The sequence below is a fragment of the Anoplophora glabripennis genome, unplaced genomic scaffold, assembly GCF_000390285.2.
Source record: "Anoplophora glabripennis isolate ALB-LARVAE unplaced genomic scaffold, Agla_2.0 scaffold137, whole genome shotgun sequence".
Taxonomy (NCBI): Eukaryota; Metazoa; Arthropoda; class Insecta; order Coleoptera; family Cerambycidae; genus Anoplophora; species Anoplophora glabripennis.
In genome coordinates this window covers 1,044,794-1,063,333 of record NW_019416282.1, presented here as the reverse complement: position 1 = coordinate 1,063,333, position 18,540 = coordinate 1,044,794, and the positions used below count along the sequence as shown (strand labels likewise).

The window sequence follows — 18,540 nt, the reverse complement described above, 5'->3', positions numbered from 1 at the left end:
AACACGTTAGTTCAACCCTTAGGAGATACAGCTTCTCCAAATTTCCAAGAAAATATGGAATAACGGCTGTAATTTGAAAATAAGTATAATAGTCAAATTTTACACAAATTTTCTACTAATGCATGTGCAACTTAGCAAAAATTTTTCAAAAATGTCTGTCTCTTGTAGGGGATTGAAATAAGCGTAAGTTATTTTTTGCTACAACTTTTTTGTTTGACAAAAATTAAATGTTCAAAAACATGTATCAGATAGCTTGGGTTATTTTAAAACTTTTACCTCTCTTACTTTTTTGCTTGATGAACTTCATTTTTTTTGTTAATAAACAGGTAGTTTTGAAGCAAAAAATGAGAGAGGTAAAAGTTCTAAAATAAACCAGGCTATCTGATACATATGTTTGAATATTCAGTTTTTGTAAAACAAAAACGTTGTAACAAAAAATATCTTATTTCAGTCCCCATGAAAAGACAGAAATTTTCTAAAAATTATTGAGAAGGTGCACATGTAATAAAATAATATCATTTTTATGCAAAACGTGTCTTTTTAGCTGTAGATTCGTCGATGTCATTAGCGCTATTTTTTTTAAAACACCCTGTATAAACAGTATATTTTATTTTAAATACTTAAAAATGGAAGCATCTGCTTTATATAATGGTAAAAGTTAGATATTGGGTATTTTGTTGATTTATTCATTGAAATAATACCAGGATAAAAAATGTTTTTTCTGTTGTGTTGCAAAATGTACCCATTTATTCAAGATTTAAAATTTTTCATAGTGAAAAATTGTCACATCAAAATATGTTAATCAAGGATGTGAATTGATTACAATAATTATTGTTATTATTTAATAATTTCTTATTTCCAATATCATAAAATTAATTATTGCAAAAAGGTTTCTAGAAAACCTTTTCAGCAGTTTGTAGGTCACTTGATCGCCTCCACACCCTGCCATTTCATTGACTGTAACGTGTGTTATCTTTTTCAGATTTCCCCGAGAACCGTACAACTGTGCAACTGGTCTATTTAAATCTTTTTCGTCAGAAATCGACATTTAAATAAATGCTACTCGGTGAAGTGTTTAAAAGCAGTAAAAATAAACAATTTACGTAAATTGAAGAGCCGATCCGCTGAATACGTTGGAATTTAAATGGTATTTGTTCGAAGTTGTGCGGAAAAGCGTTTTAGTTATGACTGTGAAATTAGGACACAAAAAGAAAAAGAAATCCATTGATGAGCATCTAAAGGGTCATGTTTATTTTGGCGTGGATTCTGGTTTTCATTCAGGTTCGTCGCACGATTTCAGGATACATAGGTAAGTGGTGTAGTGTATAAAATGCAATTATGTAGGTACTAAAGCATTGGTATTCATGAAATCCGTAGCTAGTAAATATATTTACTTGGAGAGGAAGAAGATATTAGGTTTTGTAAGCATAATATTTCAATCGTTTACTATAAATGTAGTTATTAAATTTTACAGAAAAAACTTTAAATAACGTAAAGTATTTGCTTAAAACTGCAAGTGTTTAAGTTGGATGTATGTGTTAAATTATTGAATTAATATTACTCTCTTCATGTAATTGCTTTTGCAACAAAAGAAGATGGAAAACTTCTTCAAAGACCTTCAACTTATATTTTGATAGTATGATAGCGTATCTATAATATATGAAAAATATGCTAATTTGCTAGAAAATTAGTTGAAACTTAAAATGCAGTTACAATCTTAAATTCAAGATTTGTATATATACTGCAGGAATTAAGATAGTATATAACAATTTTACCGAAATCCAAAAGAATACAAAAGAGTTCAAAATATTGAAAATAGAAATATGCCAAGTTACAAATTCCTTTAATTTTGTTTATGGTTAGTTCCAAGTAAAACAAATATGCAGTAGATTATTGATAAACCATTAGTCTATAATGTCGATGAAGAACATACAACGGAATGACATTAAGCTTGAATAAACATTGGAACAAATTGTGTATATACTATGAGCCTGATTTTTTTCTCATTACTAAACCAATCAATAGAGCATTAAATCATTGATTTTGTGACAAAAATACTAGTAGCAAACGGACTGTGCCATCATGTAGATATATGTTTATATGTTTGAATGATTTCTGGGCTGGTTGTCACGTCGTCGATTTACAACTCTTGACGTTTCGAGAGACATATCGCTATCTTCTTCAGAAGTTACTCTGAAACTGGAGATCTAATAATCTTGTCACTATTTCTATTTAATGTGTTCACTGACGGACGTTCTGGTGGGTCGTACGCGTTGTTACGTTCCAGTGGGTTGCTTTCATATACTTGGCAGATCCACGCCACTATCCCTGTTGAAATTGTTCGGATTTCTGTAAATTCCTAATGCTTCTCTATATAGTCGGGACCAAAATCTTCTCTCTCTCACCACCATTTTGGCTTCACTCAGATCCACTATGTGTCCCGTGTCCGCTCTATGCTCTGCTACTGCCGATTTTTCCCAGTTGTTACTTTTGAGGTGACTTCTGCGTTCCTTTAACTTAGTGTTAATGTGCCTTCTTATTTGTCCTATGTAGACCTTTCCGCAAGAGCGTACACACTGTACACACCGGGGTCCTGGAGCTGGTCGTTGTTGCAGGTCTTTGGAAACGCTGCCGTCATCTTCTTTACAGTGCTGAATACTGTGTTGATATTCCTCTTCTTCAAAAGACGCCCGATTTTATCTGTACAACCTTTCACATAAAGTATATACGTCGTCGATAAGTGCTCCCGTTTCTCCATCTCCTCCTGATAGCTCGTTCGATATTTATCGCCGTGTAGCCATTCCCTATCAGGGCCGTCCGTAGGTGTTCTAGTTCCTCGGCCAAGTGTCTTGGCTCACTGATGATCCACGCTTGATGAATCAAGGTATTTATATTCCCTTGTTTCTGGGCTGGGTGGTGGTGGGGCTCTGTCTGTGTGAGTTGGCTTCCTATATACTCGATGCCTTAAAGTGCCATCTGGTTTCCCCTCAATCAAAACATCCAAGAAGGGAAGGGCGGCATTTTCTCTACTTCCATAGTAAGCTGGATATCTGGATGTATCCCATTGATGTGATCCAAGAAATCCGCTACGGTGTTGCAACCGTAGGGCCAGATGATGTCGTCAACATATCGGTACCAGCACTTAGGCTTCAACGTTGTGGATTCCAGGACTTTCTTCTCAAAGGCTTCCATGTATATATTGGCCAGGACAGGAGATAACGGTGAACCCATTACTGATCCCTCTGTCTACGAACAGACAAAACAAAATTTGATTTTTTTGGTGCACTACTGCTTTGGAGGCGGTCCGATTTTAATTTTTCAGACGGATTTTGAAAGTAGAAGTATAATACTACAAAACGTATATTAACTGAAGATATTTTATCTTTATGGGTAAAAATCATCCAAGCTATTAAAAAGCACTTTAAGGTAAGGTAAAGAATCACTTATCGAAAATTTATTTTAATTAACGACACATCGCCTTAAAAAAGTGACATTTTTTCCTACGATGAGTTCATAGTATAATAGAGTATAAAATTATATCAAAATTCATATATGCATTACTAATTATGTCTGAAATATAAGAAATTAAAGTGATGGTTAAAACTAAGCTAGTTGTCAACCGACGATTGAAAAATCGGATATTAGAGTACCATTAAAAGTGACACTTGTTCCCTGACACCTAATTATTGCTTTCTTATTAATAACCGTAACTACGTACATAACGGCATATGTTCAAATGTGCTGTCTGTTTGTTAAGGGAAATTAACAAGTTAAGCGTTACTTATTACTGGACTGTAAAATTGACAAACCAATTTATTTTCGGGCACATTTTAATGACAGGCTCCATGGTGCATAGCGTTTATAGTCGACTGAATACATCTGGGATTCAATAGATTTTAGTGAATAACTTTTAGGGGTGGCGGTCCATAGTGCTTAAGTTTAAGATCGATTTATCCAAGTTTGTTGCATAAAATTGCATTAAAATTATATGTTCTTTAATATTTCAATGTAGGTTTGTTTCTATATTTATAATACTGTAGTTAATATTAAGAATGGATAGTATGCTGGATATTTCCAAAGAGCATATCGTAACTTCAGCAGTTTTTTGAGTGTTAATAAATCAAGGTTTCCGAATGTGTTTGATGTAAATAGATGAAATTTAGGATAATAATTTTCCTAATTAAATGCAAACATTTCTAGGGGGAATTACTTACCAATATTATGATATGCTCTACAAAAATTGTTCAAAGTTGTTTCTATAAGAGTTCTAAAATCTTGAGTCTACTGAATATTTTTGAATTTAAAGTTCGTTTAATTGACAACTACTGTGTTTATAAAAAAAACTGTTCTATTTTATTCCAATTTTTTTGGTTTGTTTTGATACTTAAAATAGGCTTATGTTAAATAAATGTAAATCTAAATTAAATTTAAAACTACTAATTAAAAAAACTAAATAGGAACGTTTTGGTTAAAATGCAATTTTAAATACAGTATTATAATCAAAAGTCCAAAATATGTAATTATTGATGTAGAAATTTTTAACAAAAGGAATATTGCGTTTAGCACAGCTTCCAATAAGGTTTAAAATTTATATGCCAGATTTTATAGAGTTTTGTGGCTACACTGTATTTAACATTGTATTTCGAACAAACAATCCCATATCTTTTTAAATAAATAAATAAATTCATTTCTTAGAATTAATGGAAATTTTATCCAATTTCCAAAATAGTCAGTGTCCAAAATTCAGAGAATTTTCCGAGGAAGAAACATTTTTAGCACATACTACAACTTTATAGAAAGATGCAGAGTTTTGAATTTAAAAAATATAACAATTGTTACAAAAAGTTAAAAAGTAAAAGGAATTCAATAAACCACTTAAATCTTTACATGACACTTATTAGCAGTATAAAATGTAAAAAAATTTATTATAATTATCCTAGTAACTATCTATTTGTGAAAATGTGTAAAACAAGATTATATTCAGTTACCTATAAAATGGGCTGTTGTGTTCAAAAGCAGCTAACTTATTTGAACAAGGGCAATTCAAGTTTCAAGTATATAATTAATCAATTATGCTTTAATGTACCTACTCTTCAAGAATAACGAATTTATGTCTCAAATTTCTTTATTAAGACTAATGTATTTATATTTATATACGTAAAACATTAGTAAGTTGGAAAGTAAAGTTGTGAATATGCAAATATTTTTATTTGTTTGATGTTATATGGTATATCTAATAAAATTTCAATAAAATTTTAATTTTATGAAACACTAAAGTATATTTTACGAGTAATTTTTAAATACGTTTCTAATAATGTTAATGAAAAACTGAATAGTTTTAGCAATATTCGATTTATAAACAATTTTATGAAGGTTATAACAAAAACAAAATTAACATAAAAGTGATTTGAGTCACGGTAAACAATCATAAACTGGTGAAAATTACATTTGTAATGTATATAATACCTATGAGAAACGTATTAAAATGTTAAATTATGGTTTACAATTTAAATTCCAATATGGTTATTTTCTGTTATCAAATCAAGATTAATCCATTCAAGTAATTTGAAATTTTTAATAAATACGTGACTTACTTTGACTTAACTTGATTTCAAGCGATTTACTAAAAGTTCCAATATATACAAATAAACCAATTTGAGAAACATTTTGAAAAACTCCAATTTCATACTCATATAAAAAAACAATGGATGCCATTTTTAAATAACAGACTATTTTTTAGCATCATTTAAAACAAATCAAAATCTAATATTTTTTTATTATCTAATGTTATCACTTAAATTTAATTATTTTTTATTTATCCATTTTCCTTTTTGACGACAAGGCATTATACATAAATATATGTTTGCAGACAAGAAAATTGAATATTTCAAAATATTTCGATTTTCACCACCACTAACGGCTATGACAACATTTTTAACAGTAAAGCGATGTTTCGCATTGTATTAGCTATGTCCTGTCCAAATTTGGTTAGTGCATCTCTCTCGGTTTCGAAAATTCAATATCTACGTATGTTTTCAGCCACGAGAAATGAATAATTTCAAACATTTCGAATTTTCTCCACCACGAACGGCGGTGACAACATTTTTAACAGTAAGGCGATGTTCCGCATTGTATTAGCTATGTCTTGTCCAAATTTGGTTAGTGCACCTCTCTTGGTTTCGAAAATTCAATATCTATGTATGTTTTCAGCCACGAAAATTGAATAATTTCAAACATTTCGAATTTTCACCACCACTAACGCCAGACAACATTTGTTATTAAAAATATTGACGGTTTAAGAGACACAATGACGTCGAAAATTTGAATTTTATTATATATCTCAATAATAAGTTATTGTAGGATCGGCTTTTTTCTCTGGCGTAAAAAATAATAACAGCTACAGAAAGTCAATGAATATTTTTTCTTATAATTTTCGATACTTTCGTTCAAATTCAAGTTATTTGTTCTTATCTAACTATTTCAATACTTTCAATACACTCCGATTATTTCTCGAATTATTACTTTTTTACTTACGAGTGCATTATTGGTTAACATTAAGGTTAACATTAATTTAGAACATCTATCGTTTTACAACAAAAGTTTGTATATCTTTTATCACAAATGCTATTTTAAATACAATTTATAAATGAAAATGTGAAAAGTGTCATTGGCCCAGAGATTTTGTATTTTATTACAGGTAGTAGGAGGGCATAGTCCCCAAAAATGCGAAGTTTCTACTCCAATGATTCTTTTTAACAAATGTGTCTGTTTATGAAAAGCCCAAAAAAAATCATTAGCGTAGAAACTTTGCATTTTTGAGGCTGTGACCCTGCTACCTCTAAAAATTTCTACAGCAATGATTTTTTGACATTTTCATAAAAAAATCAATTCAATTCAACTGGAGATTGAGGAAAGGACATAATTTTTACTGGAGTTTCTAAATTTTGAAGTTCTGTCATTGTGTTTGGCTTTGCTTACAAAAAACTAACTATATTATAAAATATTGTCGATTTTCCTGCGAAATAACACCAAAACATGTTTCAGAAATAGTTCAAACGAGCGACTGCAACTCCTGCAGGCTTATGCTGACCTGCAAACATCTGAACTCAATCATCGCCATCCTGGACGTAGAATTTACGCCAGGCCACGTCAACGACACTTTGGGAAATACCAGTGTTACGCCCACCCTCTTCCCACCTGTACACCCCAGGGGTTGCCTCAATCAAAGGTCAGTTCATCCATTCCCTTTCTGAAACCCTTTTGCTGTTAACCTACAAACATGTATTACAATTAGTAGAGAAGCGCAAATGGAATGTCAGAGTTGAAAGTACAGAATTGAGTTTCTGCTCTATGCACTAGTAGTATGTATTCTTTCTTGTTAAGGATTATTTTATTATTATTCAGAATTATTATACATGTTAAAAACGAAGGAACATTTTACCAATTAATAAAAATGTTTTGTTCTTGTATTTATTTTCAAAACAATGCCAACAAGTTCGTTATTAGTTTGCGATTCGATAAAATAGTAAAACTAATTTAATATGCACCCCTTCAATCAACCCTTATATTTTGATAATTGCATACACATCTATCCGTTTCTGATAGTAGAAGGGTAACATTTATATACAAAACATATATACTGATATAACATTTATACCATGTTACGAGTCAATAGAATCTAGATTTGGTTTTAATTAAAAAAGAAATTGCTATATTAGCAACTAAATTGTTTCGATAAGGATCAAAGACATGCAAAGGAGATCATTCCTTTGAAAAGCCATTCAATGTGTCCCTTTCATTTCTTTTATTTTCTGTTAATAGGATGTACATTTATTTTGTTAATTTCTAAGTACATTAAATTGAGTATATTTTTCCTTGTTTTGGGTGACATGTAATAGTGGGTGAAAGATTGACAGAGACTGTCATTTAATAATTCGTCCAACATTTATCCGAAAACATCACTTCAGCCATATTTAGATTGCAATGTAACACGCAACATGTGAGAATTACAGCATCGAATTTTAAATTTAACAAGAGACAGTATCAAATACAGATTCATGATAATATTAGGTATTCTCCAGAATAAACTGAAAATATATATTTTTATACCAAATAAAGTCTACTTGTAATTCGTTTTTTGATCTTACTGCACTACTTAAACTATTGTCTACGCCGCCACTAGGAGCTTCCGAACTAGGTTTTCTGTGCGATCTTATAAGTGTTGCCTGTTGTTATCCTTACAATGTATCTCCTAACAGAAAGTGAAACGAAAATAATTTTATAAAAACAGACAATAGAAAGTAAATAAAAATATTTAATTGATTTGAAATATTTTCTAATATATTCAATTTTTTTATAAATATTACTTGTTCACAGCCACACAAAAAAGAAAAGTTGTCTGTACTTTTCATGCGACATATGTTATCTGTAGTATTTTTGCCTCCTGATCACGAATCCGGTGTCAGAATTGAGCTATCACATCACAGGAATTTCCTATCCTCAAAAAACTAGTAAAAATAGCAAAAATTCATGAAAAAGCGCTAGGAAAAATACAAAAATTTTTTTTTTCTATTTTCAAATGTTCATTTATATAGTTAAGACCCAACGTGAATCCTTGGTCAGAATTAAAGGTTCTTTTTCTAACCTCAAAAAACGGGTCAATTAAGGTCAGATATCACGAATTTTCAAACAATAACAGATTCGCGCCAAATTTGGTATACGAGGGTTTTCTGGGTCGCTGAACACGGATACGAGGTCAATGTTGCAAAATTCAAGATGACGGATCCAAGATGGCCGATCAAATTTTCAAAAAATAACAGAATCGCAGCATATTTGATATACGGGGGTTTTCGGGGTCGCTGACTACATATCCAAGGTCAATTTTACAAAATTTAAAATGGCGGATCCAAAATAGCCGACTAAATTTTCAAATAATAACAGAATCGCAGCAAATTTTGTATACGGAGGTTTTCGGGATCGCTGATTACGTATTTGAGGTCAGAATTGCGAAATTCATTTTGTAATATTTTACTTTATAACCTGGTACCAAATCATGTATTAACCTACTTTTTTTCGGCTATATATTGTTATTTTTTTTCGTAAAAGATCTATTCACGGGTTGAATTTGATTTCGGATTCGTGATCAGTGACCTCAAAAACCCCCGTATATCAAATTTGGCGCGAATGTTATTTTTTGAAAATTTGGTCGGCCACCATCTTGAATTTTGCAAAATTGACCTCGAATTCGTGATCAGCGACCCCGAAAACCCCCTTATACCAAATTTCGTATACCAAATTTGGCTCGAATTTGTAATTTTTTTAAAATTCGTGATACCTATCTGACCTTAATTGACCCGTTTTTTGAGGTTAGAAAAAGAACCATCAATTCTAACCGCTAATTCACATTCGACGGGATCTAAACTAAATAAATGAACATTTGAAAATAGAAAAAAAAATTTTCTATTTTTCCTAGCACTTTTTCGTGAATTTTTGCTATTTTTGACCTGTTTTTTGAGGTTAGGAAATTCCTGTGATGTGATGGCTCAATTCTGACACCGGATTCGTGATCAGGAGGCAAAAATTCCACGGATAACATATGTCGCATGACTACTTTTCTTTTTTTGTGTGACTGTGTTATTTAAAGCACTGCATTTAGTTTGTGAATCTCAGTGTCAATAGTTCATACTACATAATATCAATTCCCTGATGTAATATGATAACTGAGGGGCAAAAAAGCAGATAGCCAACGTTAATTCAGTGAAACAAGACTGGCTAAATATATCATCGTTTCATTTCATTACATTTATTTTAGTTTTAATTTAATAGTTTTCTACTAAAATCGAAATAATTGTATAATATTTGTAGTCGCGCGTAATGTAAGTGTATAAACCTTATGAGGTTAGGTATAGTGTTTTGTATTTAGTGACGGTTTATGTGTCTTCATTGTTCAAGACAAATAAGAAGTATGAGATTTGGCAACAATGCATGCCGTGTAATGCATTTCAATTGGCTACGCACACGAGTCTAGCGCGCGCGATTATTTGAAGTTACACTAGCTTGTCCAGCAGCGGGGTATGAAAGTTATGAAAAACAAATTTAAAAAATCAGTTTTCATGAGAGAATTTGAGGAAACACACTTATGATATGTGTTAACTATTTAAGATAACCTGCGTATAAATATTCAACCCATATTAAAATTTTCACATTGTATAGAGTATAGGTATAACATTTCCTGAAATAATTATTTATTTTTCTTTCAAAATTCTTCTCTATTTTGTTTGATACTCATTGCAACATTTTTATATCATTATTATCATTATAAACAGTCAACAAATAAATATACTAATTGTCACTTTAGATATAAAAATAATGTAGATATTTCATCCAGTTTAGGATTCAATTTCATCAGTCTACATTTATATTTTTTGATTTGTAAGTTCATCGGAACATGTTATCATTTTGACGTCAAAATTAAAAAAAATGTTAAATAATTTTTCATTGCTGTCATATATATCTAAAAAATTCAACTTAACTTTTTAATCAAGTTAGCTTCTTAACAAAACTACCTTCTTATTATTCTTTGTTCTTCTGTACGCACTAGTTTATCGGGGATTGCTGCTACCTATGTTATTTCACTTTGCCGTACCGACTATATTATTTCTCTGTGGCCGTATTCGCAGCCGACTGATAATACTGGTGCAGAAATCAACGTATTGTGAATAAAATATAAAGAGCTCGTTGCTCCATCTCTTAAATATTTTATTTTTAATTTTCGAACACATTGTAACGGAAGAAAATTACATTTTCCTTCCCGTGTCGGTACCGGGTTATGAATAGAGTATGAAATAATGGAAGTCCTTTGGGAATCGATACGTGAACTGAAAATTTCATTTCATGCGCATTTTATGGATGGATAAATCGACAGTTACAAATATTTCTGTATCGAAATATATAAAATAATTACGTCCTAATGCCTGTCGCACACGTGACGATAAATCGCGATGATTTATCTGCTCAGATCAGTGTGCAGATTTAATTGAGGTGTGGGTGGGAAATTGTTTGTTTTACACAGACATTTGTACATAATCCAAATAGAAAACTTTTATTTCAATGTTTTCCGATATATTCTCTTATTTTATCAACTTTGCCATGGAAAAAAGTTTTATTGTCATTACTGACATTTTAATTATTTTTGTGAAAATATACTACATTTATTGTAATCTTTATCAAATATCTTTTGAGATATTTGGATAGAGATAGATTGTCGTATGTACACTACATCTAATTCGTTTACGACATAAGTTCATTGTTATATTTTTCCTTAAATAATCTGTACACACTTCCTTCGTAAGCCCTTTTATTATAAAACTTCATTCAGTGTTCACGTAGAACGTATTAGGTTACCGAAACTACCACAGGAACTTGAGTAATCCTAAGAGAAAACACGTGGTGATAGTATTAGTATGAAAGTGGTTGTACTTACGTGTAATGTGAGACATGAGAAAAAATGGGGGAAGCAGTAGTGTGGAGATTAGAATAGTAAATAGAACGAAGCTGTATTTATTCGATTACAACGTTTTATTTAAATTCTAATACAAGATATCTGCTAAATTTCACACGCATGAACACAGTAACAATAACAAATTTCTTTGTATTAAAACAAGTAAAAATGAAAACAAAATAATAAAGAAATGCAACACAACAGTTAATCCTGTAAGTCCATCTAGCAACTGAAATGTTTTGACTATTCCAAAACAACGCTGATTCACTTCAAATGATCCTGAGTGTATCCTACATTTTTATAGTATCATGAATTGCCAACTGTTTGAAATTTTGTGCCATCCTATATTTATATAGTAAAATTCGTGTAACATCTTTTACAACCGCTGAAAGCTGGGTGCTTTGTTATTGTTGAACTTGAGAGCTTTCAGCCATGTGGCGCATTTTGGTACATTTTAAAGCAATTTATTGATCAAACTGTGCTAAAAATATTCGTCCTTATTTAAATACGTAGGCCATGCTTTCAATGGCCTACGTATAATGTATTTTTGTATGACAATAATACTTAGAGTGGTAATTTTCGAACCTCTTTTAAAATAATTCCAAATTGGTTTGGAATCGTCCATGTTTCCAGTTGAAATGAAATTTTTACATCCTAAAAACAAATATTTGTGATTCGCGCGATTTTTACGATATCTTATATATCTTTCGGGATATCTTACATTTTAAACTGCTATTTTTTATTCCTATTTTTGTTTTATGTGTTATGTATATTATATTATCTATCTACAGGGCTTCCCAAAACAACCATCCCATTTGTTTCTGAGCGAAAAGAAATATTTAGTTTTATACACGTGGTTTAAATTTTGAGCTATAATTGTTACTAGGTACCGACACTGCCACATAGATGGCGTTGTGGTGCCAGAACATTTTTGGATTTTAAAAACTTCGGAAACTCTTGCACAGGAAAATATGTGGTTTAATATACAGGGTGTCCCACCACGAACTCCATCGATGGATATCTGGGAAAACGCTCGAAGGATTTTTTTGAAATTGTGATGGTGTGATACGGACCGTGGGGCCTACCAAGCTTAAAGTATTTTCAAGGTTATTGTACTTCCACTTCCATTTAAAAATTTCGAGTTTCCACATTTTCTGAACTTCATATTCGATATTTTTTTTAACCACCCTGTATAAAAACTGGAAAATTTTCATGTCAAATTCGATAAATTAGGTCTTTCTCTACAAATGTCCAATTTGCACAACAAAATAAACCTATGTTTCCGGGAAAACTAAATTTTGCTGACAGTCTGCTTCTGTCAATTTTTGCTTAAAAATCAAAATATCTCGGAAACGGTCAATCCTAAGTATGGAGTGTGCTGTATGTTTTCAACTTAAAAATAGATGGTCTTTCCAAATATACAATAATATACAGGGGGGGTCCATTTAAAATAAGAAAGTTGTATCGACTTCTGGTGTAACCGGAAGTATGATGACCTAAAATAAAATATTTTAGCTTGGTAGGCCCCACGGTCCTTATCACACCATCAGAATTTCAAAAAAATCCTTGGAGAGCTTTCCCAGATATCCATGGCTGGAGTTCGTGGTGGGACACCCTGTATATGCTTTCAAAACGATGACAATAATTTTATTATTTTCTCCTCGATTTTGTTTATTGTTTTTACCGATTTCTATTTGTGTATTTTTTTTTGGTCGATTTTATTAATTGTAACCATTTGTGTATGTTTTGACAATAGTTTGTGGTGTTAAAACCTAATTTTTACCATTTCAAAGCACACCCCGATTTGTTAAGAAAAAAACCTTGCACCCTCATATGTAAACTTAAATTTCTCAAAAACGAATCGATTTGTCGAACTTAAACAAAACTTCCTTTTTTGTACCTAACAGTTTAAAGATCAAAAATAAATTAACGGGATACTTATTATACTTATCTTTTTAGTTATTTTCTTAACTTTTAATGTACTACCTGTCCTAAAAATGTCGGTAGACAATTTAAAGTCACTCTATATATATTTTTTTACAATTATTTTATTGTATACACTTGCCTGTTTGGTTTTCCGTTAATTTCTAATTAGTTTCTAATTCATAAATTTGAACTAACGATATTTAGAAAAACATCATTAAAAGTAATCAAATATTTGACAATATTTTATGATATTCGAATACCTGCTAGGGTTTAATAAAATATCTTGTAAAAAGTAAAACCAAATATTGCTTTTCAACTAATAATATTTTTTTATATTTATCTATTTAACTTGACTGGAAATCAATATTTCTAAGTAAGCTTTTGTAGTTATATTAATCGATAAAACCCTATAATCGTAACAAATTAGTCTGGATTACCGAGAACTATCAATTTCCATAAACAAGCATGTTCAAAGTGTAAATGTACACCTTATTATTGTAGTTAAACTTCGATTTGAGTCTGCCTAACTGGAAACAGTTAATCTAACCCAGCATTAATCATTCAAAGACAAATATCAAGTGCCAGACGATGCCATAAAATAACAGCAAGTCATGGTGCTTCTATTCAAATTCAAAGCAATTCCATTAGGATCGTAGGTGCACAATGTGGAAAATGTAATTAGGGTAGCTACATATTCGCGATGTACGTTACATCCCCTAGAGGACAACCTCTTTGTCTGGGCTTCTTAGGTGTCTCCTTTAACCAGTGTTACATAAATTTGTCATCTGTACAGAGTGACTTTAAATAGAAGGAAAAATAGAAAATATTTTTTTGGTAAAAGATATAAACATAATGAAACTCATTAAATAAAAGTAATCATCAAATTAAATATAACAAGAAAATTAACTTCCTCTAAAGCCAGGATGCTTGAAATAATTTGGAACGTACAACATGTACTAGCCAGGATCCGGCACTGATTATTGAACTACATAGTACCTGGGCGGACGTTCGACCACTCTCGATGTGGGCTGTTCTGTAATGAGGTCCGTGCCAGAAATTGTGTCTTTGGAAAATCACCCCTCCGTGGTTGGTGGTTTTCTCCTAAGAGTGGTGGTGTTTGTAAATCATTTTGTTTAGTGGTGATGATTCTAAGACCATTTTGGAGTTTCGAAATTTTCGGATAAAATTTTTGACGACATTCGAAAGAGAGATTTTCGCGCCTTCCTGCGTGGTTGGCCGATTCTGGGCGATGAGGGGTATGCGTAGTCAACGTCGTCTGATATGGCTAATGACTTTTGGCGGCAATAGCTTTGTGACGAAATGGTAGGAAATCTTCGAAATATAGTATGTGAATTTTGGCTTTTTTCCGCGCAGTCGGTGGCGGTGTTTCACTACGTCGCATGCGCTGCTAGCATTGTCTGGTACGGTTGAGGCTTTTGGCGGCAATCGTGGCTTCAGAGGTGAATTCCAGGAAATTTTCAAAATTGTGGTGAAAATGTTCGATCTGCGTAGTGGGTTGTCTGTGATGGTTTGTTTACGTATTCCAGAGTTTTAGATGGGAACTGCAAATCTATTCTTTTCAAACTACGACACTCCGCACAACTTATCATATTCAGTTATTTTAATAAATACTTATTTGTTATCTTTGATGCAGAGTATGGAATAAATTCAGTAAAAACGGAACAAATTTGTTTTGGTAAAAATCCTCGAACAGGTCGATTTTTAATTTAAAAAATACATATTTTAGCATAAAAGGCGATTTTCAACCGTCATTTGTCTTCAAGTAATTACGTCATCGAAATTTTTTTAAATAGCAACCCCCTATTTTTTCTTGATTCTGAAAGATCGTTTCATTGTCGATCCGACAGTATTAAAATGTTGCCATCTTACATAGGAAAGTTTTCGAGTAAATGACGATTCAATGTTAGAAAACCCAAATCAATTAAAATAAAGCAAAGACGTTATCAAATTTAGTTTTTCGAAATGCCTGAAGTTTTTTATGGATCACGTAGGTGTAAATCTTTACAAAGTGTCACTGTCATACCGACTTTCTAAGTATTGTAAGCGATATAAAAATTATTGTTGAATTTAAAGTATTATGGCACATTTAACTGTCACACAAAGAATTGAAATTTTAATTCTTATCGGATGCGGGGATAAGACTAGAACGCAGCAGGAAGTTTGCGATTTATTTAATGAAAAACATCCAGATCGCCGTATCAGCCAATCAACAGTCAGTAAGATAGAATCTAAATTTAGAGAAACTGGCAATGTTGTAGATATTCCAAAACCTGGACGTCCAAGCGTTAGTGAAGATCACAAACAGAACATTTTGATAAGTATGGTAGATAATCCTCATAATACTTCACGATTGGTTGCATTAAACAATGAAATTAGTCAGACCACAGTGCTACGTATCCTGAGGCAGGAAAAATATCATCCCTACAAAATTCAACTTGTGCAGGAACTCAATGAAGACGATCCCGACCGCCGCTTACACTTTTGTGAAATTATGATGGATTTATGTCAAGTAAATAGAGATTTACACCGGCAAATACTTTTTTCAGACGAGGCCACGTTTTGTCTCAATGGTACAGTGAACCGTCAAACTTGCAGGTATTGGAGTCGGGAAAATCCTCATTTGATGGCAGAGACACATACCCAACACCCACAGAAATTAAATGTGTGGGATGGAATAGTTGTCAATAGAATAGTAGGGCCTTTCTTCTTTGAAGGAACCCTTACAGGAGAAAGATATTTAGAGTTTTTACAAAATGACCTTGTTCCAGCGCTTGCAGTAATTTTTCCTATCGATAATGACCCCGATATTCCTGATGACACCATATGGTTTCAGCAAGACGGGGAACCTCCGCACTATGCGCGCCCTGTTCGATATTTTCTGGACAATTGTTTTCCTAGGAGGTGAATCGCCAGACGAGGACCGATAGAATGGCCCGCGAGATCACCAGATTTTACACCCTTTGACTATTTCTATGGGGCTACTTAAAGTCCAAAGTATACGTTAATAGACCTCATAATTTAGAAGAACTCCAAAATTGTATTATAGATGAAATACACAGAGTTACCCCAGAAATAATTCATAATGTGCAAGAAGAATTCCTACACACTTGCGTATTGTCAAGAAGTCGGTGGGTGCCAATTCGAACACTTAATTTAGGTAGAAAACTTAATGAATTGTATTTGCTTGACATAGGAGTTGTTATTTTTTTAATGAATAAATTTTACGTTTTCTAACATTCAATCATCATTTACTCGAAGACTTTCCTATGTAAGATGGCAACATTTTAATACTGTCGGATTGACAATTAAACGATCTTTCAGAATCAAGAAAAAAAATAGGAAGTTGTTATTTTAAAAAAAAATCGCATTTTATGCTAAAATATGTATTTTTTAAATTAAAAATCGACCTGTTCGAGGATTTTTCCCAAAAAAAATTTGTTTCATTTTTACCGAATTTATTCCAAGTTTAGGCGCGTACTGTATACTCAAAATGAAGTATTAATTATGATGAAGCAAAATGGAAATTTCTAAAACCCTCATATTGCAACCGTTAGCAAACTTACTACCCATGACTATTCTGCAAAACCCCTGGGATCCACATTTTATCCAGGTCATCATAACGACAAACCGCACATTCTCCTTGTCACTACTTGTACGTAAGTTATAAAAAGGAAAACGACCTCACCCTAGTTTCATTAGGGAATGAGCACGAATTACTTATTATGTCACCCTCGCAGAATAATACATCTGAAAGCAACCATTATGCCAAGCCGTGTATAGTTAGTTATTCAACATTACCGAAGAGAAGGCCTGTGTGTAATTTAAAACTAGGTTAAATTATGAATCTTTATGCAGTGCTTCCCAAAATGTAAAGAACCGCAGTTTTCATAATTTAAAATGTTATGCTAACATTCACAGTGGAAAAAGAGAATTAAAACGTCTTTGAATTGATTGTAAATAAAAATAGAAAAATGTCAATAATATTTTATCGTGCAAAATTATCAGTTATCTTATATTTAACAATTTTTTCCACCAATAAATTGTTCAAAACTTTTTTCCATTTACCAATTTTTGACTCTAGAATCTGGCATTAGCTATAGTTGCCATTTTTTACTACGTTGGTCATTTTATTTTCAGACTTAAATACTACGTTTAGAAAAAATCTATCATGATGACAGGAAACTACAAAGCATAATAAACTTACACTTTTACCAGATTAATGTAACTGTAATAACAAACACTTGTTAGATATATGTAACCTATTTTTTGAACATTTTATTAGCTATTTAAAATACGACTGTAAAAAGTAATTCTTTATTGCACGGCTTTGTTAAAAACACGAGTCAAGCGAGTGCAATAAATATATTTTTTACACGTATATCTTCCAACGATTTATCTTCGTGCAAATTTATCCTGACTAAACCGATACATTATTATTAACAATTTGTCCTATTGGGCATTAAGAAAACAATAATGTAAATACATAAACTGCTATAGCTGAGAATGCTACTGTTATTCTTAAAAGTAACTATGCTTGTAGATGCAGGAAGAGTTGTTCTGAATCTGAAGAGGCATGGTTGCTATAAGTTATCGACGGTGGTAAAATCTTTTGCAGAAGAATCAGTTCAAAACAAAATTGCTATATCAAATCAAATTTTGCGTAGGCAGCTAAGCTAAGCTATCGTAGATAACACAAAAGCAAATTTCACATTGCAAAATATAACTATAACTGGTACAAAAGTTAGTATCAGTGATGTTACCTTCAATTTCTTAACCGACTTAAGCCTGCAAATTTACCACTATTTATTCATTACCAACACAACGCCAATTTCTTTATCAAATTTTTAGGTTAAAAAATTAATCAGAAATTATCACAATATGCTAAAGTCAAGACACTTTTTAAAATGTCTTTAAACTATCTAAATCCTAATCTAAAATTGATAGAATAAATATGTATCAAAAGTCACTAAAAAATCATTTTATAAAGCTAGATAAACAAATTGTTGTATATATGTGACAGATGAATGGTCATAATTCTGTTTACGCATAATATCCAACTCTATATTATGGAAAAGTTCTCAATATTTGCAAAA

At 31.8% G+C, this 18,540-nt stretch overlaps 1 protein-coding gene across 1 annotated transcript in view; it reads left to right on the top strand.

The window, feature by feature from the left end:
* The first annotated feature begins 1,083 nt into the window (after nt 1-1,083).
* The window catches only part of LOC108904171 (signal peptide, CUB and EGF-like domain-containing protein 2), a 55,177-nt gene continuing 37,720 nt past the window's right edge, over nt 1,084-18,540 (top strand). The window contains exons 1-2 of the mRNA XM_018706606.1: nt 1,084-1,309; nt 7,045-7,228. Coding sequence (XP_018562122.1) covers nt 1,246-1,309; nt 7,045-7,228 — 248 coding nt within the window. The 5' untranslated portion in view covers nt 1,084-1,245. The remainder of the gene's footprint in view (nt 1,310-7,044; nt 7,229-18,540) is intronic.